This window comes from Canis lupus, chromosome 27, assembly GCF_048164855.1.
Source record: "Canis lupus baileyi chromosome 27, mCanLup2.hap1, whole genome shotgun sequence".
Lineage (NCBI taxonomy): Eukaryota > Metazoa > Chordata > Mammalia > Carnivora > Canidae > Canis > Canis lupus.
The window spans coordinates 23,747,958-23,771,522 of NC_132864.1; the positions used below are offsets into that span (position 1 = coordinate 23,747,958).

The following is a 23,565-nucleotide window of genomic DNA, read 5'->3' on the forward strand; positions in this document are numbered from 1 at the left end:
TCTAGGATCATGCCCTGAGCCAAAGGCAGACATTCAACTGCTGTGCCACCCAGGCATCCTGATTATCCCAACTTTTAGAAATCCCAACAGAGTGTTATTTTTCTTAAGAGGGGAATTATACAAATATTGCTTTTGAATTTTATTTAAAACATTTTTAGGGATCCCTAGGTTGCTCAGCGATTTAGCGCCTGCCTTCGGCCCAGGGCATAATCCTGGAGTCCTGGGATAGAGTTCCACATCAGGCTCCCTGCATGGAGCCTGCTTCTCCCTCTGCCTATCTCTCTCTCTCTCTGTCTCTTATGAATAAACACATAATTTTTTTTTAAATATTAAAAAAAATTTAAAGTAATCTCTAGCCCAACATGGGATTCAAACTCATGACCTCAAGATCAAGAGTTACATGTTCTAAGCCAGCCAGGCATGCCACTTTTGGACAGCTTAATTTAACAGCATGAATATTTCTTAAAAAACAAAAAACAAACAAACAAAAAACAGTATTCCATGTTCCTTTTAATGTACTGCATAACATCCCAAATTCAAAGAGCCTCCTAGTGTTTGACATCCAGGTTATCAGTTTCTGATATTGTAACTAATGCTGTGAGAAACACCTTCGTCCCAATCTGATTATTTCCTAGGCCAAGAGGCAGCACAGCACATTCAGGGAGGGACCCTGGTAGGCCATGGAAGCATCTGAGTCTTGGTCTAAATGCAGAGGAACCTGAAGAAGGTGGGAGATTTTCATTTCAGGTATTTGTAAAAGATCTCTGACTGCAGGACGAAGAAGGTGAGGTGGATGGATGGTAGCCATGAAAGACCTGGGCAGAGGGAACAAAGCAAATGGACTTGGAGGTTGCTAGAGGTCAAAGTAGCAGGACTCAGTGCTCCTAGGCTTATGATTCCTACAGCTGGCAGAATGGATGGTGGTGCTGTGTACTTTATCTGAAAACACTGGAGAAGCGCCAGGTTGTTGCTACTGTTTGGTTAATGACAGGAGTTTAGTAGGAGAGATCATTAGATAGTTTTGTGCTGAGTTGGAGGTGCCTTTGAGATGCATATCAAAGTAGGGATATCATAGGGTTGGTGGATGTAGGAGTCTGGACTAGAGATACAGATCCAGGACGTACTGATGTGGAGATGGCGCTAGAAGCCAAAGGTCTGGCTCACATGATGTAGGAAGGCCTATGTGGTAACAAGAAGCCTAGACCTACAAACTGGCACTCCTTGGATTAGAACTGGCAAAGTCCAGAATGACTGCAAAAATGCCCAAAGAACCACATTTGTATTGGCAACCCAGAGGGAGCAAAAAGTAAGTTAACTGTAAGTCTATTATATAATGTATATGTAACTGGTGTAGAATTAGAAAACAAGCAATCAGTAGAGAAAAATCAACAAAGCCAAAAGTTCTTTACAAAGATCAATAAAGGGATTCTGTGGCTCAGTGGTTGAACCTCTGCCTTTGGTTCAGGTCATGATCCCAAGATCTGGGATCGAGTCCCATATCAGGCTTCCTGCGTGGAGCCTGCTTCTCCCTCTGCCTCTGTCTCTGCCTCTCTGTGTGTCTCTTGAATAAATAAATAAAATATTAAAAAAAAAAAAAGATCAGTAAAATCAATAAGCCTCTAGACCAAGATAAAAGGAGAAGATACAAATCATAATATCAAAACTGAAGAGGAAAAATCACTACAGGTCCCATGGACATCAAAATCAAAAGGACAATAAAGGAATACTATTGACCAACTCCACGCCCACAAATTGATAACCTAGAGGAAATGGACCAATTCCTTGAAAGACATAACCTGTCAAAAGTCACACAAGAAGAAACAATCTACACAGGCCTACATCAACTTACAAAATTCAATCAATAATTAATAACCTTCCAAAAATAAAGTACCAGGCTGGCCCAGATGGATTCACTGGTGAGTTCTACCAAATGTTTACGGAAGAAAGTATACCAATTCTCTCTAGTCTTTTTCAGAAGATAGATGCAGAAGGAATACTTCCCAACCCATTCTGTGAGACCAGCATTACCCTAAAACCAAATGTAGGCAAAGACATTACCACAGGAAAAAATTATAAATCAATCTCTCTTATGAACATAAATGCAAAAATCCTCAGCAAAATATTAGCAAATTGAATGAATCCATTAGTGTATAAAAGGAATTATATACCACAACTGGTGGGATTTATCCTGGGTATGCAAGGCTGGTTCAACATTCAAAAATCAATTAATGTAATCCATCACATCAACAAACTAAAAAAGAAAAATCACATTACATCAATAGATGCAGAAAAAACATGCAAAAAAAAAAAAAATCCAACACCCATTCATAATAAAAACTCTTAGTGAACTAGGAAGAGAAGGGAACTTCAACTTGATTAAAAAAAAAAAAAACCTACAGTTAACATCATACCTAATGGTGAGGAACTCAAAGCTTTACCACTAAGGTCAGGTCCAAGGCAAAGATGTCCCCTTCTCACCACTCCTTTTCAACATAGAAGTTCTAGCTAATGCAGTTAAGACAAGAAAAGGAAGTAAAAGATATAGATCGGGAAGGAAGAAATAAAATTCTCTTTGTTCACAAATGATATAATCATCTCTATGTAGAGAATCTGAAAGAATTAACCAAAAAAACTCCTGAAACCAATAAGCAATTATAGCAAGGTTATAGGTTAGAAAGTTAGTGTTATCATTTTTCTATATACTAGCAATGAAGAGGTGGAATTTGAAATTAAAAACAGTACCATTTACATTAGCACCAAAAAAAAAAGAAATACTATAGGTATAAATCTTAAAAAAAAAAAGAAATTACAAGAGCTATGGGAGGTACAAAATTCTGATGATGAAATTTTAGAAAGAAATATTCCATGTGGGACACCTGGGTGGCGCAGTGGTTGAGCATCTGCCTTTGGCTCAGGGTTTGAGCCCGGGGCCCTGGGATCAAGTCCCATATCAGGTTCCCCTCGAGGACCTGCTTCTCCCTCTGCCTGTGTCTCTGCCTCTCTCTCTGTATCTCTCATGAATAAATAAATAAAATCTTAAAAAAAAAAAAATATCCCATGTGGGATGCCTGAGTGGCTCAGCGGTTGGACACATGCTGTCACCTCAGGTCGTGATCCTGGGATCCAGGGTCGAGTCCTGCATCGGGCTCCCTGCGAGGAGACTGCTTCTCCCTCTGCCTATGTCTCTGTCTCTCTCTCTCTCAGTCTGTGTCTCTCATGAATAAATACATAAATCTTTAAAAAGAAAGTTCCATCCTTGTGGACAGGAAGTTTGTTAAGATGTCTGTTCTTCCAACTTGATCTATAGATTCGATGCAATCCTAGTCAAAATCCCAGCAACTGAGGCACCTGGCTTAGTGGAGCATGCAACTCTTGATCTTGGAGTTACAAGCTGGAGTCGCACAAGGGTGCAGAAATTACTTAAAAATAAAAAAGCTTAAAAAAATTCCAGCAAGGTATTTTGTAGTTATTAACATACTGATTCTGAAGTTTATGTGGAGAGGCAAAGACCCAGAAGAGCCAGTACAATACTAAAGAAAAAGAACAAATGATAACTACTCAACTTCAAGACTTACAATAAAGCAACAGTAATCAGGACAGTGGAATTGACTACAGAAGTTTGTGGTACTGACAAAAGAATAAACAGGTCAATGGAACAGATTAAGGAGCCTAGAAATACACTGACATAAATACAGTCAACTGATATTTGACAAAGGAGCCAAGGTGATATGATGAGGCAAGTATTCTTTTAAACAAATGGTGCTGGAACAACTGGACATCTACATGCCTAAGAATATACAGACACAGACCTGACACCCTTCACAAAAATTAACTCAAAATAATATGCTGAATGAGCAGAAAGAGTGGAAATAAGAATCACTTCTTATTAGTGGTGGCTTCAGCACCATCTTTTTTTTTTTTTTCTTTTTAAGATTTTATTCATTTATTCATGAGACACAGAGAGAGAGGCAGAGACACAGGCAGAGGGAGAAGCAGGCTCCATGCAGGGAGCCCGACGTGGGACTCGATCCTGGGTCTCCAGGATCAGGCCCTAGGCTGAAGGCAGCGCTAAACCGCTGAGCCACCCGGGCTGCCCAGCACCATCTGTTCTAAAGGAACTGAACTTCATAGAAGAATCTGTGAAGAATAATCCAAAACTCACTGATTTTACAAGAAACAGAAAAAGATGCTTAAAAACAACAAACCCAATAGACACACATAATCATGGTACAAACTATAAATGAGAGAAGAGGACTCTGGGCTATACTGGAACCAGTAAAGCAATGGAAGCTCTAAACTTACAAACTATTATTCTGACCAAGTATAGAGAGGAAACATGTAAATGAATTAGAGAACCAGCATCACACAGACTTTTAATGCTATTAAGGAATATTACTGGCAGGCCTCAAAAACAAGAAATAGAAAGAAATAAATATTCAGTAAATATCTACATGCCTATTTACCAGACATTTTGTCCACATCAACTCTATACTGAAGCTCAGACAGTATATGACTCCCAATAATACTCTATGGTTTACTTAGAAGACGATCCAGTGGAAATCAGAGGGGAGACAACAGCACTTCTACAAGAAAAATGACTATAACCTAGAAAATGTGAGCAGTCCTAGGAAATAAAGCTGTAGGAAAGTAAAAATCTTTCATTCTATGCAGCCCACTTTGCAACAATTACTAAAAGCAACAGTAACAAAGCTTGGAAAGCAATCCCTTCACACTAGAACTTTATTTCACAATAAATGAACATTTGAAACGGGGAAGCATATAGGAGCAAGAATAATGGAAGTGATGGAAGTGGTGCTCAGGGGATCATATCCAAAGAAATTCAAGACAAAAAAAAAGAAAAACAGATTAAGGATACAGTTTGCTGCTCCATTTGTTTTTATAGTGCACAATGTATGTGGAAGGCAATGCAGCCCATTACACTCTGGACTTTTTTTTAATAAACTCTGGTTTTTAATAACCTGGCACATAGCCCTTTAATTAGCTGTAATTTACTGAGATGTGCAACCTTAAATACAATAAAATGAAAACTGAAGTCTCAGAGGAAGAATCTGAAAAAAAAATACAAGTCATAAAAATATGATTATTGCTGCAGGGAACTTGTACTCCTTGCAGAGATTAATCTAGAACTGTGTCACGGTGGGAAGAGCAAGTTCTAGCCAATCTGGTTGAGTACAATCTACCTCCTTCAGGCTCAGGGCACACACATCCCAGAAGGCTGCGTGGCGCTGAGACCTTCACAAGACACAAGAGGTCCAAAGTGTCATGCCAAAAAAAAAAAAACGTCATGCCAAAAGGCTAGCCACCCAGGTGGCCTTTTGAGGCCCCCTTCTGGGATTCAGTAACATACATGTTGGGATCACCTCACACAGGGTGATCTATGGAAATTCTACCAAATGATTCCTGAAGGAGGAAAGACCTATTTCTTGCTGCCTTTCCGGAAAGCACTCATGGAGCACATCAGCCTGTCTTGGAGTTCATAGTTTTTTCTTCCAGAAAACAAGACGTGATCCTTCTGGGACCACTAAATTGATAAACCTAAAATGAAGTGCACCAAGGCTTACCAATTTGTTCTCAACAGAACAGTGAAATTTAAATGGCAAGTTTAAAAACTGAGAAACTTCCTTCATCTCTCCAGCGGGAGTCTTCACTGGAGGCTGACAATTAGCATGAGGCAACAAGAAAAATATATCCTGTCACAGGACACACTCCACAGCTCCTAGCTGGGATGCAGAGTCTGACTTTCTAAATCTATCATGGGACTGGGCGACAGCACTGTCGTGTGACTAGAAGAGACCCACCTTGGACACAAAAGGCAGGAAACAGCCTCCTGCTGGATGCTGCCTATCCACACCACCTTAGTCTGGTGTGGCCCTTGCTCCGTTTAACTATGGACCCAAATAGGCTCACTGAACTGTTTTGCAGTGACCCAAACACTCAAACAGAACACTGTATAACCATCTGGCACCTGCGCATCAAGAGCCTCAGCGTCCCTGCTCTCTGTGCTTATGGTACCAACGAAGTCAGTTCCAAGCAATTCTGGGATGTCCGTAGGGCTGAGGAAAGAAAGAAAATACAAGTCTGATCAGATCAGCAGTGTCTGGAGCACTGGGGACTAATCCCAACCTAAATAAGAGCTAAAGTGCACTAGAAATGGCTGTTTTCATTTACCAGGGATAAAACTTTGACCCTAAGCCAGAATTGAGCACTTCATTAACTTTTTTATTTTCTAAAAGATTTTATTCATTTATTTGAGAGAGAGAGAGAGAGAGAGCGCGCGAGCGAGTGCAGAAGTGGGGGGAGCAGGAGTGGGAGAAGCAGACTCCTCCCGCTGAGCAGGGAGCCAGACATGTGGTTCCCTGGGATCATGACCTGAACTGAAGGCAGATGCTTAACCAACTGAGCCACACAGGTGGCCGTATTACCTTTTTTAGTGACATTTCCACATTTCACTGTGTGAAAGCCTGGTCCCAAGGCACTCACTGATCCATGGTCCAGTGAGTTGAGAACATGCTGTTCCCTGAACCTCGAGGGCCCCAGTCAGGACAAAACAGTTCTGTAGCCCGCATAACACCTGCTTAACCTGCCTCAATGGCTTCCCAGAGATATCTGCCTACAGAGGAGCCAGACTCTTTGCATTGTTGCAGCACTTTAGAGCACCAGGGTGGCCAGAGCGGCCCTGGTGCAGGAGGAGCAGAGGTGATGTGCCTGTTGGGCCATCCCTCAGTTCCCAGGGGCTATAGTTATCAGCATCCTAGGAGCAGGGGGACAGCCTTTACTTCTCTGTGTGCCCTGTGTGGTCCTGCACAGGGGTCACTCAAGTACTCTGAGAAACAGGGAAGGACGAAAGGAGAAGAGTGGATTGACAAGTGGGGAAGGGGCACGCAGAGTTGCTGTGAGGGAGGGAAACCAGGCTGCTGTCACCTGGATGCCACTGTCTACACAGCCAGGACCTAGCACCGCTGCTCCTTCACCTCCCACCGTGCACAGGGTGACGAACAGGCCCGGGACAGCAGGGGCCCGTCACCTGCAGACTCCCTACCTGGGGCCGGTAGCCCCGCTCGGCCATCATCTTCGCCTCCTCCTGCAGCAGGGTGTCGGTGAGCTGCTCTGCCTGCCTCGCTTCCTCTTCCTCTTCCTCCTGCTGCTGGTCCTCCTCCCATGCCTGCAGCTGGCGCTCTGCAACCTGGCCACCAAGAGCACAGTCATCCAGGACCAAGCTTCCAGGGGCAGAGCCCTGCCTCGGGTCAGGAGGGAAAACCTGTGGATCTCTGCTGGCTGGAGAATCCCAGCTAAGGAACAGTGACAGCAAGCGCCAGAAGAGGTAAGGGCATTTATGAGACTGGAAAGGCTGCGTGTAAAAGCTCCAGGTGCGCCCAAGTGCTTGGAAGAGTATTTTGTGCTCCCTATCAAGTACCAAACTGAATAAATAGGAACTGTGGCCCAGGGAGCCAAAGGCATGCAGATGCAAGATTGGAAAGAAACATGCTGGCTAGGCATGACAGCCTTGCTCCTATAGAGATGGGGGACCTGGAGTGGAGCTGGAGCTAATTAGGAGGGTCAGGGTTTCAGCTGGAAAGAAAAAAGGGTGCACTGAGCTCACAAATGTGGGTTTCTCAGACAAGGTCCTAGTGACAGGCTGCAGAAATAAGTCAAGGGTCTCGGCCTCCAGTGCCTCGGGGGGGATAGGGCCATAGCAAGGCGGGCTGTGGCCTTTGCCGAAGCTGCCTCCCCCCACCCCCACCTGCCCTCTGGCTGAGCCCACCTGGGCCTCAAGCTCCTGTTTCCTGGCCGATTTCAGTTCCTCACTCTTCTCTTTCTCACGACGAGCTGACTCTCTTGCCTCCTCAAGATTTTGAATAAGCTGTTCCCTGTGTCTCAGGGACTCCTCTTGTGCCCGTCTGTTTTCTTCAAGCTTTTCTTGTATTTGTTGTTGTCTCCCTGTCAGAACCTACGCGCAGCAGGAAAGCAAAGGGCAGATTTCAGTGTGACACTCATAGGTAACCATGGCTGCCCCAAGACCCAGCCTCGTCCTCAGCTTCAGGCCTGAATATGCCAGAGGAAGGCGAGTCCAGACCACAGGACTGGCCCATGCAGTGTCAGCCCCACTTCCTACCCATCCTTGCCACACACAAAACACACACAGACTATGCATTTGGGAGAGGCAGCTGGGTGCCTACAAGGTCAGAGGAGGGGATGGAGCCCCCTCCCCAAGGCAGAAACAAGGTTGTGAGTCTCACTTCCCATCAGTTCTGGAAAAAGAAACCACAAGCTATGCAGATGACCAGAGACAGAGTCTGGGTCATCCCCTCAACCCTTTGGATTTAAATCTATTGCTCAGAGTAGCAGACACCTTCTGGGTTTAAGACCTGGCCACAGCACAGGACTACCTCCAGGGCATGGTCAGGCCTCAAGAACCAGGAACGGTGGGAAGCCACCTGCCACAGCCCACAATTATGCTCCCTGGAGGGGATATGTAAAATGGCCACAACAAGGAAAAACATTTTGAATAGGCAAAATCAAAAGGTGCTGGAGAGTATCAATATCCACAAAAGCAGGAAAGCGCTACTGGGAACCCAACTTCCCATGAATTCCAAAATAACATGCATAAAATATAATTTCCATTTTAAAGCAGTTTAACTTTTTTTTTTTTTTTAACGTATTGGGCAGCCCCAGTGGCCCAGTGGTTTAGCACCGCCTTCAGCCTAGGGCCTGATCCTGGAGACCCGGGATTGCGTCCCACATCAGGCTCCCTGCAGGCTCCCTGCGTGGAGCCTGCTTCTCCCTCTGCCTGTGTCTCTGCCTCTCTCTCTCTGTCATGAATAAATACGTAAAATCTTTAAAAAAAAAATTTTTTACGTATTTATTCATGAGAGACACAGAAAGAGAGGCAGAGACATGGGCAGAGGGAGAAGCGGGCTCCCTCCAGGAGCCTGATGCAGGACTCAATCCCAGGATCCTGGGATCATGACCTGAGCCAAAGGCAGATGTTCAACGACTGAACCACCCAGGTGTCCCCACTTTAACTTTCAATACATGGATAATGAAGGCTTTTTTCTAAAAGATTTCCTTTAAGAAATTTTTTTTTTTTATTAAGTAATCTCTACCCACAATGTGGGGCTCAAATTCATGACCCCGGGATTAAGAGGCACATGCTCCACCAACTGAGCCAGCCAGGAGCCCCTAAAAGATTTCTTTCTAAATGGGATATGCCTTATGCATATGACTTACTTAAGTCCTGATAAAGAAAATAGTTACATTCCTCCATGAATCCACTTCTGGTATGCACCCCAAGAAAAAAAAAATCCTAAATGTGGAAAATGGAAAGCCTTATGCATCAAGACGTTCACTACAATGTTTCTTTTTTCTTTTTTTTAAGACTTTATTTGACAGAGAGAGAGAAAGCAAGCACAAGCTGGGGGAGAGGTAGAAGCAGATCCCAGCTGAGCAGGGAGCCCAACACAAGGCTCAGTCCCAGGACCCTGGGATCATGACCTAAGCCAAAGGCAGGCGCTTAACTGAGCCACCCAGATGCCCCTGCAATGTTTCATGTAATGCCTCAAAATTAGAAAAAAAGAATACCCACAAGAGGGAAGTAGAGCACAAACTACAGTATACCCACATGACACAGTATGCAGATATCAAGATATCTACCAGGAAGATGTAAAAGTATGTTAAAAGGTTTGAAATCAAATCGCACAGTATAACAGGGAATGCACAGAAACACAGGTTATGCACAGAAACAGGAAGAGTCGAATGAAATCAATTACTGATGACTGTGTAGATGAGTCTGGGTAATTCAGTTTTTACTTCCTGTACTTAGGAATCTTTTTCTGATAAGTTGATATTTCTTTCATAATGACATTAAAAGCCTCTTTAAGATAACCAGCAAGACCGGTGTTCCGGAACATTTAGCAGGATCAGTCCAAGCTCACAGCCAGGATTACCTCACTCATCAGTCTGTCTCGTGCGCTCCTCTCCCGGGCCCACTCCGCCTCTCTCTTTTCCCACATCTCCTTGGCCTCCTCCCTGGGAACACAGAGCAGATGACAGCAGGCTCCCTGCCACCACTGCGGACAGAGAGCAACTAAAGGACCAGCAGGTACACACGTCTTCCGTGGGGCCAGCCTTCAGACCAGTTTCTGCACCCAAACTGTTCACAGGTGACAACTACGGATAAGCTCCCTGGGAGTACTCCCATAGTAAGGGCTTTAGGGTGCCTGAGTTTGCTCCCACCTCCTTACAAAATGCATCTGGGATGACCTGCTCCCAGGCCATTCAGACACCAAGGCAACTGAAGCTGTCAGGACCCTGAAGATGGAGAGGAGTCCTGACTGAACTCTGTCGCCCTGCCCGTGGGGTCACTGCTGGCTCGCCCTCCTCGAGTCCTGGTGACCTGAGTACCTACCACTTGGCTGGATGTCAGGATTCATAAGATGAGGATGGGAAAGTGCTTTGCCTAGTGTCTGACCCACAATCAGTGCTCAACAAATGTTACCTATTATTTGATTATTTCAATCTACTAGATTAATTTTTAGGATGCAAAACCATTTATGATAGAGACCTAAAAAGCATTCAGCATCTGTGCAGTTTATAACAATTTGCTTTAAATTTCTAAGATTTTAAATGAACAGATCCTTATTCTAAACCCTAATGACTCTAAAAATAAATAAATAAATAAACAAAACAAACCCTAATGATTTCTACCTTAAATAACTTCAGGGAAACACCCCCGACAAGCCAGGTCCGACAGACAGATGTTTCAGTAACAATGGGAGACCCTCTGGGTGCCCCGTGGGGAGGTGAGGGACCAGAGCAGAGGCCAGGAGTGTCAGGCCCACACAGGTGCCACCTCTCACCTCAACAGCAGCTGCAGCTCTGCCTCCCGCTCCCTCTCCAGCTGCAGCTGCTCTTCAATGACCTGCTTCATCCAGGCCGCATCAGCCAGGGCCTGCTCCCGCCTGGCCAAGTGCATGCGCTGGTTCTCATCGTCCTTCTCAATGAGCGCCTGCAGGATGCGTTTGTCCGCCTCCTGAAGGGTGGAGGAGGAAGCATAGTGGGCACGTTGGGGGAGCCTGTCTGCACCCATAGCCCCACTCCCACAGCCCCTCCTTTCTGCACTCAGCCCTAAGAGCAGACATTTGTGATGCTTCCAAAGGTTCTCAAGACAGAGATGGGAAGATTCAGGGTATAACCACTTAGGTATGGTTTAAAACAACACAGGAGAGGCCCAGGGGCTTTACTCTGCCAAGGGAGACCCATCTGCCACATGTCCCTGCCTGTGGACATGCCTGGTAGCAGTTTCTGAGAACATAATTGGGCAGCAGTCTCACTGCTGCGAGCACAGACTGGACACCCGAAGGCACAAAGACATGTGCACAATATGCTCACTGCAGCTATTCTGTAAGAGAATGACCCAAACACACAATAGTAGGAAACCAGCTGTTATGCACATCTCTCAGTGGGGTGCTGTAAAGAATGAGGGAATTCTGGGGGGTCCTGAGATGGGAAAGACATCCTCGGGAAGAGCTGCATGCCAGCACCAGCAGTGGCAGTGCCACACCCAGGCCACTCTGATGTAGCGGGCAAGGATGGAGGCAAATGGGTTTGCTCATTCACTCTCCCTGTTCCTGTGTCACTAGCAAGTCACAGACATGCGTAACAGGAATACCAAGCAGCTAGTAAAAAAGAACAAGCTCACGCCCAGTGTTTGAGGTTTAATGTTAGGTAAACATCATGAGGAACGCCACTTTAATTTTTAAAGAGCTTCACCACTTCCCTCTGCATCGTGTAAATATATCTAGAAGGATACCGACGCAGACACTGCTGGGGAGGGGCAGGGATTGCAGGGCTGGTGAAGGCGGAATCTCCCCTGGTGTTTTATTATGAGGACACACTCAGCTACTGAGCAATGAAAAGCATTTTCTTCCAAAAAGGGCGAAAGAAATGCCAGGCTGACTTAGACTCACCAGTTCCTCTTGGATCTGCTGTGTACGCCTATTGAGTTGCACATTATACTGATGTCGCAGGAAGCGTCTAGAAATGAGCAAAATAGGTGCTGCCTTCAGTGTCTTATAAACAATTAACAGAGGTCAGACAACTACTTACTACAAACTGTATCCTTTCTGGTTTGGGACACCCACGCAAGACTGGCAAAGTGAGAGGCTCTCCCGCCAGGCCAGGCCAGCCGTCCGGGGCCCTTCTCACACATACCCTAGCTCCGCCTTCTGCCGGAAGGCTGCCACTTGCTTCCTCTCTTCCTCCAGCCTCTCCAGCTCCCACCGCTGCTTCAGCAGATTCTCCTGCTCCTTCTTCAGTTTGGTGGCCTGTGGTGACGATGACAGTAACCCCAATTAAGGTCATCAGAATCACAGCTCCCTACGTTCTTCATCCGCATTTTCAGTAGACACAAATCAACAGGGCTGGCCTGGCCAGGGGTAAGTAGAACCCCCTCCCACATCTGGGCTCTGAGCCCCGTCTCACTCATTTCCTACAAGAGCCTTTCCTGAGCCTGTGGACAAGGATGAGACCCATGCTCCATGCTCCCACAGGACCCTGCACTCATCCACACCTTACTATAACTTAACCTGTCTCCCCAACTGACACGGCTCCTGCCATGAAGGCCAGGACTGTGGGCCTGGCTCAGTATCGGGCAAAGAGTGGGCACATTCAGGACCTGGTTCCTGAATCATTTGGGCTTGAGGAGGGACAGGCTTCCCTCATCCAAATGGCAAGATCCAGCCCAGGATTCTAGCTCAGGGAAAGTGCACACTATTTTCAGAATGGCCTCGGGAACCAAAGATCCTCATAGTTTATGCCTTGAGATCCCAAACCTGCCAGCTGGGGAGAGCTGTAGCTATGTGCTAGAACATCAGACTAAGTCAAGTCTACTTAATGCCCTGGAAAATCCAAGTTCTAAGAAGGCACTCACACAGCCGCTCTCAAAACACACCTAGGAGAGAACAGGTATTCTCTCTACATCGTGAACATTCTAGAATCTGGGCCTTAAACCCAGGAGGATGGAAAACCCACAGCTGGGAATACATGTCAGAAGAGAGAACCTAGAATCATCCCCTAGTCCCTCAACAGGACCTATCCAGCAGTTTTTGAAATGCCTGTTTTATAATGACAGACGGCTGCAGAAGAGGAGGCTGTGTGGCCAGGGCCATGCCCTCACCTCCTTCTCCTTCAGCTTCAGCTCCTCCATCTGCTGGAGCAGCGCCTCAGCCTGGAGTTTGCCCTCCAACTGCCTCCTCTCTTCCTCCGCTTTCATCCGCTCCAGTGCTTCCCTTCGGGCCCGTTCATACTCATTTTCAGACCGTTTGTTCTCTTCCTCTTTAGTGGCTTCTTGCTACATGGACCCAAAAGAACCCAGGAGATCAGTATCTGTAATAAGGCCAGCAAAGACCCAGTTCCCCACCACTGTTCCTCATTTGGACATATCTACGCCAGAGTGGGTCGTGCCACTTAGCAGCAGTGTGACCTTGGCCAAGGGTGCATCTTCCTGGGCTCTGCTCTCACGGTGGGAACCATGGGAGTGATGCTTCCCTCAGAGACGACGCTGGGGAAATTACTCAGCACAGTGACCGGCACAACAGAGGGGTTAAAAAGGCCAGGGTTCCTGCTCCTTCCAAAAGTCAGCAAAATACTCTCCAAAATCAACTCAGAGGCAATGCTGCAGCTCTATGCAGGTGTGGACTTTTGTCCCCAGAGGTGCTGCTGTGGGCCAAGGCTGAGAGTTTATGATGCAAACTACATCAAAAGAGACTGCCAGCAACAACAGCAACCTTTAAGATGCACGTTCCCGCCAGTGGAATGGTCACCTGGTGTTACTTTGCCCCGAGAACGATCACAAAGGATTCCGTACGTGTAAGAGCAAGCGCTGTTCAGCTTTAGCATGTTACGTAAGCTGAGATAAAGTCTATTCCTGGACTGGCGTCATTAACATCAAAAACAAGAAAACTTCAAAACCATGGAGACGTGGCACTCCGACCACAGCACGCAGGACTATTTCCAGAGCCATATACCACACCTGTTTTTTTTCTTCTTTCTGCATTTTCCAGGAGTTTATCACATGCTCCTTGTGAAGGGCTGATTCAATCTGAGGGTGAGAAGGCAGAGGAGATTAACTTCCTCACTGGTTCATCTGACAGATGCACGCTGCACAGCGCAGGGCCACACAATGGCAGTGACCATAAGTTCCCTAGGCATGGGAACAGGCGGAGGAGTCTTACAAGGGAGCACAAGGTGACCCCAACATATATACAGTCTAAATGCCAGTCAGTCAGTAAACCAAAAGACCAGGCAGTTCTAAACTAATCTTAAGTGCTGTAACAAAGGAACACAAACTTTTCTCCCTGCACCCCTGGGGTTGAAGAGGAGCAGGTCAGTGTACACTGAAATGGAAATACAATCAGAAAGGCCACCCCTGCCTGCTCCAAAGCATGCCAGGCCCCAGTCAGCAGGAGCTGACTGAGGCACAGACGCCGCCTTGTACCTGTCTACTCAGAATTCCCTCTGCAGGGGATCCCTGGGTGGCGCAGCGGTTTAGCGCCTGCCTTTGGCCCAGGGCGCAATCCTGGAGACCCGGGATCGAATCCCACGTCGGGCTCCCAGTGCATGGAGCCTGCTTCTCCCTCTGCCTATGTCTCTGCCTCTCTCTCTCTCTCTGTGACTATCATAAATAAATAAAAATTTAAAAAAAAAAAAAAGAATTCCCTCTGCAAAGCAGAGTTGCATAAACATGTGTTCCCTGTAGCAATGATGCAACACTTCTGGGGTTAAGAGATTTGGGGGGACGCCTGGGTGGCTCAGTCAGTTAAGTATCCAACTCTTGATCTTAGCTCAGGTCATGATTTTAGGGTCCTAAGTTCAAGCCTCCCATTTAAAAAAAAAAAAAAAAAAAAAAAAAGGAAGAGATTTGGGTTTAGAGAATCTTTTGAATCAGAAAATGAATTGTAGCACTGTCTAAAAGCTTTTGTTTGGGAAGTCATTTATAAAAATTTTTAACTTCTAAAAAAAAAAAAAATTTTAATTTCTAACATTTAATTAAGCGTCCCAAATAAACACTTCTGAGTAAAAGACTTTGGAGCACCCACACCTAAACCCTCAAATGGCCAGGGAAAGTCTGAATGCTAGCTGCACAAGACTCAAAAGCACCAAATTGCTCCATTACTTAGTGACTAGCAATTTCTAAATATAATTACGAATAAATAAACGCACACCACCAAACAGAGATACAAAGTTTGAGTTGAAATAAATTATTGACATCATCAAGGATCATCTTCCCCTAGGCCAGTCTCCGTGGAAGGATGCCCTCCCTTGCCCCCAGGTCTTGCACATTGCCCTCCTTTCTCCTGCCACCCCATTCTGGCCTCCACTACCACTGCCCTGGCCTCATCCCCTCCTGTCCACCTCAACACTGCTGCCAAAGCTACTCCTCCTCGAAAGGTAGCTGGAATCCTGCTATACCCCTGCTTAAAACTATCCAGGTGGGGGATCCCTGGGTGGCACAGTGGTTTGGCGCCTGCCTTTGGCCCAGGGCGCGATCCTGGAGACCTGGGATCGAGTCCCACATCGGGCTCCCGGTGCATGGAGCCTGTTTCTCCCTCTGCCTGTATCTCTGCGCCTCTCTCTCTCTCTCTCTCTCTCTGTGACTATCATAAATAAATTTTAAAAAATTAAAAAAAAAACAAAAAAACTATCCAGGTGGCTCCTCAGTGCTTCCAGGAGGTCACACAAGGCTGGCCAGTCTGGGCCTGCCTGCCTCATTAGCCTCAATCCTGCAACAGCCCCTCCCTCTCTGATGGCACAACCCCCCAGCCACTGTTGCTCCCTGGACTCTCTCAGACCTGATCCTTGCTCAGCTGCCTCAAGCTGGAATGTCCTTTCCTCACCTCGACACCATCAAGTTAATGCCCATGTCCTTCCAAACTCCTCCACCCCAGCAACTCCTCTGAGATGCCTCTCTAACCCCAAACTGAGTTGGGGGCACTGCCCTGATGCCCAGCTTTCTGGGCCTGCCCAGCCCACTGCAACCTGCACTGGACACAAGCTCCTGAAGAGTGGGGCCCCATCTAATCTCCACATGCCCAGGTGGTGGACCATACGGCAAATGTTCAGTAAGTGTTGGCTGAACACCAAACAAACCAGATCTGTATGGTACATTTTTCAGGTGGCTGGGGTGTTCTCTCTTGTTTCACCCCAGCAAGAGATGCCAGCTTAAAAAAACAAGAAGGGAAACATGATTTCATCTACTTAGGCAAATCAAAGATTTTCACCTCTCGAAGTTTGGGGTTGTTCTTCTTCCAATGTTCATACAAAAGTTGTTCAGCAATCTGTCAAGAAAACACACAAAAAAGGAAGCCTGATTTCACTTTTCAAATCCATTCATATTTTGGATAACTCCCAGTGGAAGTTCAGCTCAGGCTGAGAGCCCCTCCACTGGCACGCCATCACTGCACCTGCCCTTCAGACCTCCTGCCTGCCTTACACCCCCGGCTCTGGGAGACATCAGAGTGGAACCAGACAGCCTTGACAAATGACTCCCACAATAGTGATGGAAGGGTGCCAAGATCTGATGCTACAGATGCGTCCCAGATGTGACAGATCTGCTGCAAAATATACAGCAGGCTTAAATACACAGACTGGTGCTCACCATTCCCCACAACTACTTGGAAGATAAAATACACCAGTGCCAAGCCTTTGTGGGACCACAGGACTGGAATGAAGACAAAGGACTCTGACATAATGATTTAAGGGGCCAAAGAGAACAGAGGTGGCTTGTGCGAAACACACATCACGAACAATGCAGCACAAGTACCTCCCCCTGCTGGCTTTGCAGTTAACTGCTGTCTGATCAGCCCAGAGTGCCCAGCCGTGATCCCACATGTCACTGACAAGCTGGGGACACTCCTGCTCTGTTGCTCCTAAAGGGCTAGAAGTTACCAGTTTTCTTTGCTCTTCTCGGGCCGACTTCAGACTGCCGTGCCGCTCCCGGATTCTTCCCTCCCGCAAGTCCATGCTTAACCGCAGCGCCTCGAGTTCTCTGGCCAGCAGCTCCTGCTCCTCCAGCAGCAGCTGCCTGAGCCTCTCCCGTCTGCCTTCCAGCTGCTTCCTCTTCTCCTCCTTCATCTTCTCACGCTGATAGGCATACATGCTGGGTGAGAGGGAGCCCTCCCTAAATCAGCCGCACTAGAGCCACACATGGCATGCTCTGCTCTGATGCGTGGCAAAGGAGGCTGAGGCGGACATGACATGGTGACACGGGCAAGTGTCTTCCAGCCGAAGCAAAGACAGCGGGTCACAGAATACTATGCATAACAGAATCTGGTTTTTGTGAAAAGAAAATGTACAGTGGTCTCATATATGCATGTACCAGCTAACTTTGACCAGTAACCATGTACCAGATACTATGTACATGGATGGCTTTCTATTAATCAAAAGTCCTACAAAGGAGGTCCTGTTGTAGCCCTACTTCACTGAAGAAGAAACTGAGGCTCATTCCTACAGCAAGTGACACAGTCAGGATTTCCATCTAGGTTTGTCTGACTCTGAAGCCTATGCTTTTAACTTTCACATCTTTACACATATTTCTGCAACAAAGGATGTACATGTATATGTATATTTATACACACACAACTGGGGAAAAGCACAGGAGGATCCATATTAGACTGTTAATTGTAGTTCCCTCAGGGGATCTAGGGTTACCAGGAGACTCCCAAATTCTACATGTATTTCCTATTCTTTTCTCCTTTTCAGTGCAAACATATCATTTCATGATGATCTTCCTTTTCAATGGTCAGTAAACATCACCATGCAAGTCATCTATGCCGTCCAGCAAATTCAAGAAAACATGCTGTTAAGCCATGTTCTACCTTCCCATCCCCCGCCAGGGGTTCTTAAAGCCACAAGCCGTAACCAACAAGTGGCTTCCTGCCTTTGTCCCACCAAGGTCCCAGCAGGTACCTCCGCTGGTAGGAGGTCTTGGAGCTCCATTCCGCCTGTTTGGAGCTACAGATATCAGACATCCTGAAGTAGCGGCTGTTCTGGTCCCACTGCTGCCGAAGCCGGGCCTCCTGCTCTCGGTGTCGCTGTCGGGCCATCTGCTGGTCCAGGAGCCTCCGGCTGCACCAGTAGGAGGGCAGCGTGGGAAGTGCCATCTGAAGAGAATGGCAATGGTACGAAAATGGGCCTGCTGCAGCTCCCTAATGAGCGGTCCTCACCCCTTGGCTGCCCCCTGGAATTACCCCACTCCAAACCAATGACACCAGAAGTCTTAGTGCCCGCCCCCAGGCATCAGCATTTTTAAAATGACTTGCATATCATTATTTTAAATGAGCCTGGACTGCACCCAGCTGTGAGCCAGACATCATCAAGGGCGTTGCAGACGAAGACTGGAACCAATGCTGACCCAAGCACTTGGGGGCTTCTATGTTCTCCACCAAGTAACAGGGATAACGATTTCAGGAATGTATATATGTGCCAAGCTCTTGGCATACATGATCTTTTTCATTGTTAAAATCACCCCATTATTTGGCAGGTGAGCAAACTCAAGTTCAAAATGGTAAAGTGACTTGCCCAAGACCACAGAGCCAGGAAGCAGAAGAGATGAAAGGGCTGGGAACCTAATTCACGCCAGTGTCAGACCAGGGCCTGGGCTCTGTAGATGTCAATAGGCTGCCCATGGGGACCAACAGGCCCTGGGTCAGGCAACCCCCAGGGAGTGCTCCAGCCTGGCTGTCACACCTGGAAGTGTTCTGGATTAGCACGGGGGTGACATTCCTCCACTTAGAAATGGAGAAACTGAGACCCAGAAAGGAATCGAGTTGCCCAGGTCACGACGCAAAACGGGGACACAATGGAGACTTGAAAGCAGGCAGCAGTCTCAGTCCAGGCACCCCTCTCCCTGACCCCAGGGCTGCCCCGATGGGCAGGGCCTACACAGTGTCTGGCTACGACAGTGCTCATGGAATGTTTCCTGAATATGCTTAGAAGTCTGGGTCCAGGCCAAGCCTCAAACTCAGTGCTCAGACCTGCAAGAACATAATGTGCGTTCATGGACCAAGTTCGGTCTGCGGCTGCCAGTTTACAGCCTGTCTTGAAACTGGGGCGGACTGGCATCATGTTTTCCCTGCCCCAAAAGCCCCCCATGAAAAGCTCTGCACCAGGAATCAAGAAACAAGACTGGTCCCGGATCGCCTCTTTCTCTCAGCCCCTAAGACAGCCTCCTAAGACAAAAGGAGTTGCAGAGCAGGGCGCAGGGAGGGCGCAGGGAGGGCGCAGGGAGGGCGCAGGGAGGGCGCAGGACCGCCGCAGGGGGCGCAAGGAACGCGCGGGGGGGGGGGGGCCGCGGGACCGCCGCAGGACGGCCGCAGGGGGCGCGGGGACGGCGCGGGGAGGCCGGGCCCCAGGACGTCCGCCACGGTTCCCGCCCGCGCGGGGCCACGGGGTCCCGGCGCCCACACCCGCCCGGCCGAGCCCACCGTCCGACTCACGTTTCTCAGCGCCCCGGAGTTTCCGAAAAGTGCCCCGCCGAGCTCGCGCATGCCCCAACCACGCCCGCCCCGTCCCGCCGCCACCTTCCCGGCGCCGCACGGCCCCCACGCCGGCGGTTTCCCCGCCCGTTGCCCGGGCAACGGATCGACGACGGAGCGCCGCGAGGGCCAAGCTGCCTCCAGCGCGATCCCAAACGCGCGGAGAGAAAGGAGGCTGGTTTGGGTTTTTTTTTTTTTTCCTCTGGCGCCCTCTCGCGGTGGGGCGGGAGATCAATCCCAAACATCGCTAGTCCCGGAACCAAGGAAGGATGAAGGCAAAAAGAAGCCTCTTCACGACTAGGCAAAATTCAGGATGGAAGTTACCCGGGAGGGCGCGGGTGGGGGGTGGTGATCGAGGTGAGGACTGGGCGGGTCTCGGGCCTGGCTGCACACGGAGATTACCCGGGGGGGGGGGGGGGGTCTTAAACGGCCGCTGCCGAGGCGCCTGCGGGGCTCCGCGGTTGGGCGTGATCCTGGGGACCCGGGATCGAGTCCCGCGTCGGGCGCCCTGCGCGGAGCCTGCCTCTCCCTCTGCCTGTGTCTCTCAGGAGTAAATAGAGCTTTCTTTTTTTTAAGTCCAGATGCCTTTAAACAAGAAACACAAATAAATTCAGATGCAAGAACCAAACTCCAGGCCGATCCCATCAGGTTCTCCAGTTGTCAGGGTTGTCGGGCCCCCAGATGCACTCAGTGTGCCCCGGGTTCCAAGAACGGTCACCTAAGTGCATACAAGCTATTGGTAACTGTTGTCTAGCTTGGTGGTGGGTACAAGGGTGTTCATTGGTGCTTCAGGACTCACATGTGTTCCATGTATTATTTTATGTATGAAAACGGTGGTAAAGGGGTGTGCACTTGGCTCATTTGGGGGAACCTGCGCACTCCTGATGTCTAGATCATGAGTTCAAGCCCCATGTTGGCCATAAAGCATAGTTTAAAATTTTGTTTAAATAAACTTACCTTAAAAAAAGTCATAAAGATGACTTCACTCATTTATCCTCTTTTGTTTTCTCATTCTTCATGTTTAATTCTCTTAATTCCTCCCTTCATTCTCTTTCATCTGTCTGGGTTTTTTTCTGGGTACAGCATAGTCAGTATCTTGAACATTTTGGCCTCTATTCCGACCCCCCCACAAGCCAGTTATGAGGTCTCGGGCAGGTCACCTCACCTCACCTCTCTGGGAAAAGAGAATGGTCAAGTAATTGAACAGGGAGACCATTAGATGAGGCAGCTCTGATGCCTTGCTAGCCCAGCAAGCAAACCAAAACCAACACCAGAATCAAGGCTCTCAAATCTGAGAAAAAGTAAACGTGAGGTCAAACAGCCACCTAGCCTTGCCCAAATAAAGCAACTACTTAAGCTGTAGCCAATAAAATGATTTCCTTGCTTTGCTTTTGTCTCTTCTCTATAAAATAAAATAAAATAAAATAAAATAAAATAAAATAAAATAAAATAAAAAGCTCTCCCCCAGGTCCTGTGTGTGGCAGAGAGTTCCTACCCACATTGGCCTGGCACTACCCAGTTAAAATTGATATATTCCAAGTACACTCTTGAAAAAAAAAATTAATGTGCCTCAGTTTACCTTTTAACAAGAATACCAGCAGTGCTATTTTTTTAGAGTTGCCCTTATGGGACGAAATGAAGGTTTCAGTGGAGAGCACACGGTAGCAGAGCACCTGGTGCATCTCAGGTAAGTACTCTTTCTTCACATCTCCCATGACTCCACTCGTGCTGACCCAGGATCAGCCCTGCCCCATGCATGAGGCATGCATGGCCCCTCCTGTTGGCCCCTATCCCTTTGGCCAGGCTCATGGCCACTTTCCCATATTATGTCCCCAGTGGACCAGGGAGGCAGCTGCCCCCTGGGGTCAGCCCAGCAGAAGAGCCCAATACATAAATGCTTGTTGGTGGGTCTCTGTGAATGTGGTAGGAACTTCAGAAATATGTGGATGTTGGGGGGGGGGGGGTGGAAAGAAATATGTGCATTGGGTAGGGGAAGACCTGGCTGATGATTTTATGCCTTTTGAGTGAGTCCCCTCTGTTCCCTGAGCCTTGTTTTCTTCCTTTCTTTTTTTCATTTTAAGATTTTATTTATTTATTCATGAGAGACCCAGAGAGAGAGGCAGAGACACAGGCAAAGGGAGAAGCAGGCTTCCTGCAGGGAGCCCAATGTGGGACTCGATCCTGGGACCCCGGGATCATGACCCCAGCCAAAGACCAATGCCCAACCACTGAGCCACCCAGCCGACCCCAGGCACCCCTTATCATTCCTGTTTTACAGTTGTCTAAACTGAGCCTCAGAGGGTGGTGTCCTTGCCCCAAGGAAGGTGGTAGAAGCCTCACCCTGTCTGGTCCTAGGCCGGGCCTTCGCAGCAGGGATCACCACCTTCCCTCCTATCCTCAGGGCATCCAGCGCAGAGTAGGCTCACCATAAATATTTGTTGGGAAGGAATGAGTAGATTACCTGCTTTTGAACCCCTTCTTCTTCTAAAGAAATAGGGAAGCATAACATAGAAAGAAAGCAAAAAGAAAGACGAAACAGAACTAACATTATTTGAATACCATGTGCCAGACACTTTGGGATATATTCCCTCACGTAAGCCTTCCTCCAGCCCCTGGGAGTTCTGCCTCCATTCTGTCTAGGAGGAAACTGAGACCCTCGATAAGCCAAGACACTCTCTTGAGGTCACACAGCCAGGACTGTGCAAGCCAGGATTTACACGCAACCTTCAGAGCTTGCTGCTTCCTCTTCAGATTGTGTTTCCAGGATCTTGTGACTTGCAGGTGTCGCTCTTAAAAGAGGCCAGCAGATGCGGACCAGCTGGGCCATTTAAAGAGTTCAACAATATTAAATATTTCATGACAGGTTGATGACTACAGCCCACGGGGGGCGGAGAGGGGAAGCCCTGGCAGGTGGACGCCGCTCAGGCCGGGCCCTGGGCCAGCACAGTGAGGAGGGCTGTTCTTGGACCTGTGTCTTTGGGTGTCCTAGCACAGAAGGAGAAAACAGGGCTGGAGACATGGCGTGACGACATGGGAGCGGTTCCCCATTGGCTGAAGTGTGATGGCATCGGAGGCCATGCCGTTTCCTCACTTACTTAGTAGGTGGCATTGCCAAGGCACATTGGTCCACGCTGGGTGTTCACAGCATTCCGTCAGCCACTCCTCCAGCTTCTCTCTTCTCACTAGGGCTGGGCTCCCCATCCTTTCCCTAAAGATGAAGGATACTGCAGTAGGCCGGAAGCTCCAGGCCCCCGGGGGTATGCGGCTGCCCATCACAGCCCCAGTTTTGTGTTTTGATAATAACAGGAATAATCAAAAATGGAGATATCCAGGAGAACAAAAAGTGTAAAAAGGCGTTCACCGAAAACAGAGGATGGAGATACCACTAGGGGGCAGGATTCAGGGGGATTTTAATTTTTATTTCTCCCTAGGTTTTTTTTATTTATTTGTTTATTTATTTATTTTTTTTTAATTTTTTTTAAATTTTATTTATTTATGATAGTCACATAGAGAGAGAGAGAGAGAGAGAGGCAGAGACACAGGCAGAGGGAGAAGCAGGCTCCATGCACCGGGAGCCCGACGTGGGATTCGATCCGGGGTCTCCAGGATCGCGCCCTGGGCCAAAGGCAGGCGCCAAACCGCTGCGCCACCCAGGGATCCTTATTTATTTATTTATTTATTTATTTATTTATTTATTTATTTATTTATTTATTTATTTATTTATTTATTTATTTATTTATTTATAGCGAGCAAGCACAAACAAGGGGAGGGGCAGAGGGAGAAGCAGACTCCTCTCTGAGCAGGGACCCTAAAATGAGGCTCAATTCCAAGACCCTGGGATCATGACCTGAGCCAAAGACAGATGCTTAACCAGCTGAGCCACCCAGGCACCCTCCTCTCCCTAGATCTTTAAATTTACGATGGTCAGTGGTACTTGTGTAACTAAAGATAATACATTGGTTGGTGAATCACAACAACCTGCACTTTCATCTTGCTTCTGAGTTTATGAGAT

At 47.7% G+C, this 23,565-nt stretch overlaps 1 protein-coding gene across 3 annotated transcripts; it reads right to left on the minus strand.

Moving 5' to 3' along the window:
* Positions 1–490: 490 nt before the first annotated feature.
* Positions 491–19,667, minus strand: TCHP (trichoplein keratin filament binding). Of its 3 annotated transcripts, none has more exons than XR_012019355.1 (14): positions 19,515–19,667; positions 17,986–18,179; positions 16,966–17,176; positions 16,299–16,355; positions 14,051–14,119; positions 13,196–13,369; positions 12,232–12,344; positions 11,988–12,054; positions 10,878–11,050; positions 9,966–10,047; positions 7,784–7,969; positions 7,061–7,204; positions 5,987–6,074; positions 491–815 (listed from the first exon to the last, which is right to left on the minus strand). XR_012019355.1 is itself a non-coding variant. In XM_072802879.1 (13 exons), the coding sequence occupies exons 1-13, from the start codon at positions 19,563–19,565 to the stop codon at positions 6,042–6,044; spliced, it is 1,554 nt and encodes a 517-aa protein (XP_072658980.1). In that variant the 5' UTR covers positions 19,566–19,667; the 3' UTR covers positions 4,723–6,041. The 3 variants fall into 3 exon arrangements, 1 of the variants encoding a protein (XP_072658980.1); XR_012019354.1 differs by lacking the exon at positions 491–815 and adding an exon at positions 4,723–5,069; XM_072802879.1 differs by lacking the exon at positions 491–815 and having other exon boundaries at positions 4,723–6,074.
* Positions 19,668–23,565: the final 3,898 nt, after the last annotated feature.

Bases quoted from the DNA above. Each gene is read 5' to 3' on its own strand.
- TCHP (XM_072802879.1), bottom strand. From the start codon at position 19,565: ATGCGCGAGCTCGGCGGGGCACTTTTCGGAAACTCCGGGGCGCTGAGA. The intron at 12,345-13,195 runs GTGAGGGCATGG...TCGTCACCACAG, and splicing joins TGAAGCTGAAGGAGAAGGAG to GCCACCAAACTGAAGAAGGA. The intron at 12,055-12,231 runs GTATGTGTGAGA...GCTCATTTCTAG, and splicing joins CGGCAGAAGGCGGAGCTAGG to ACGCTTCCTGCGACATCAGT.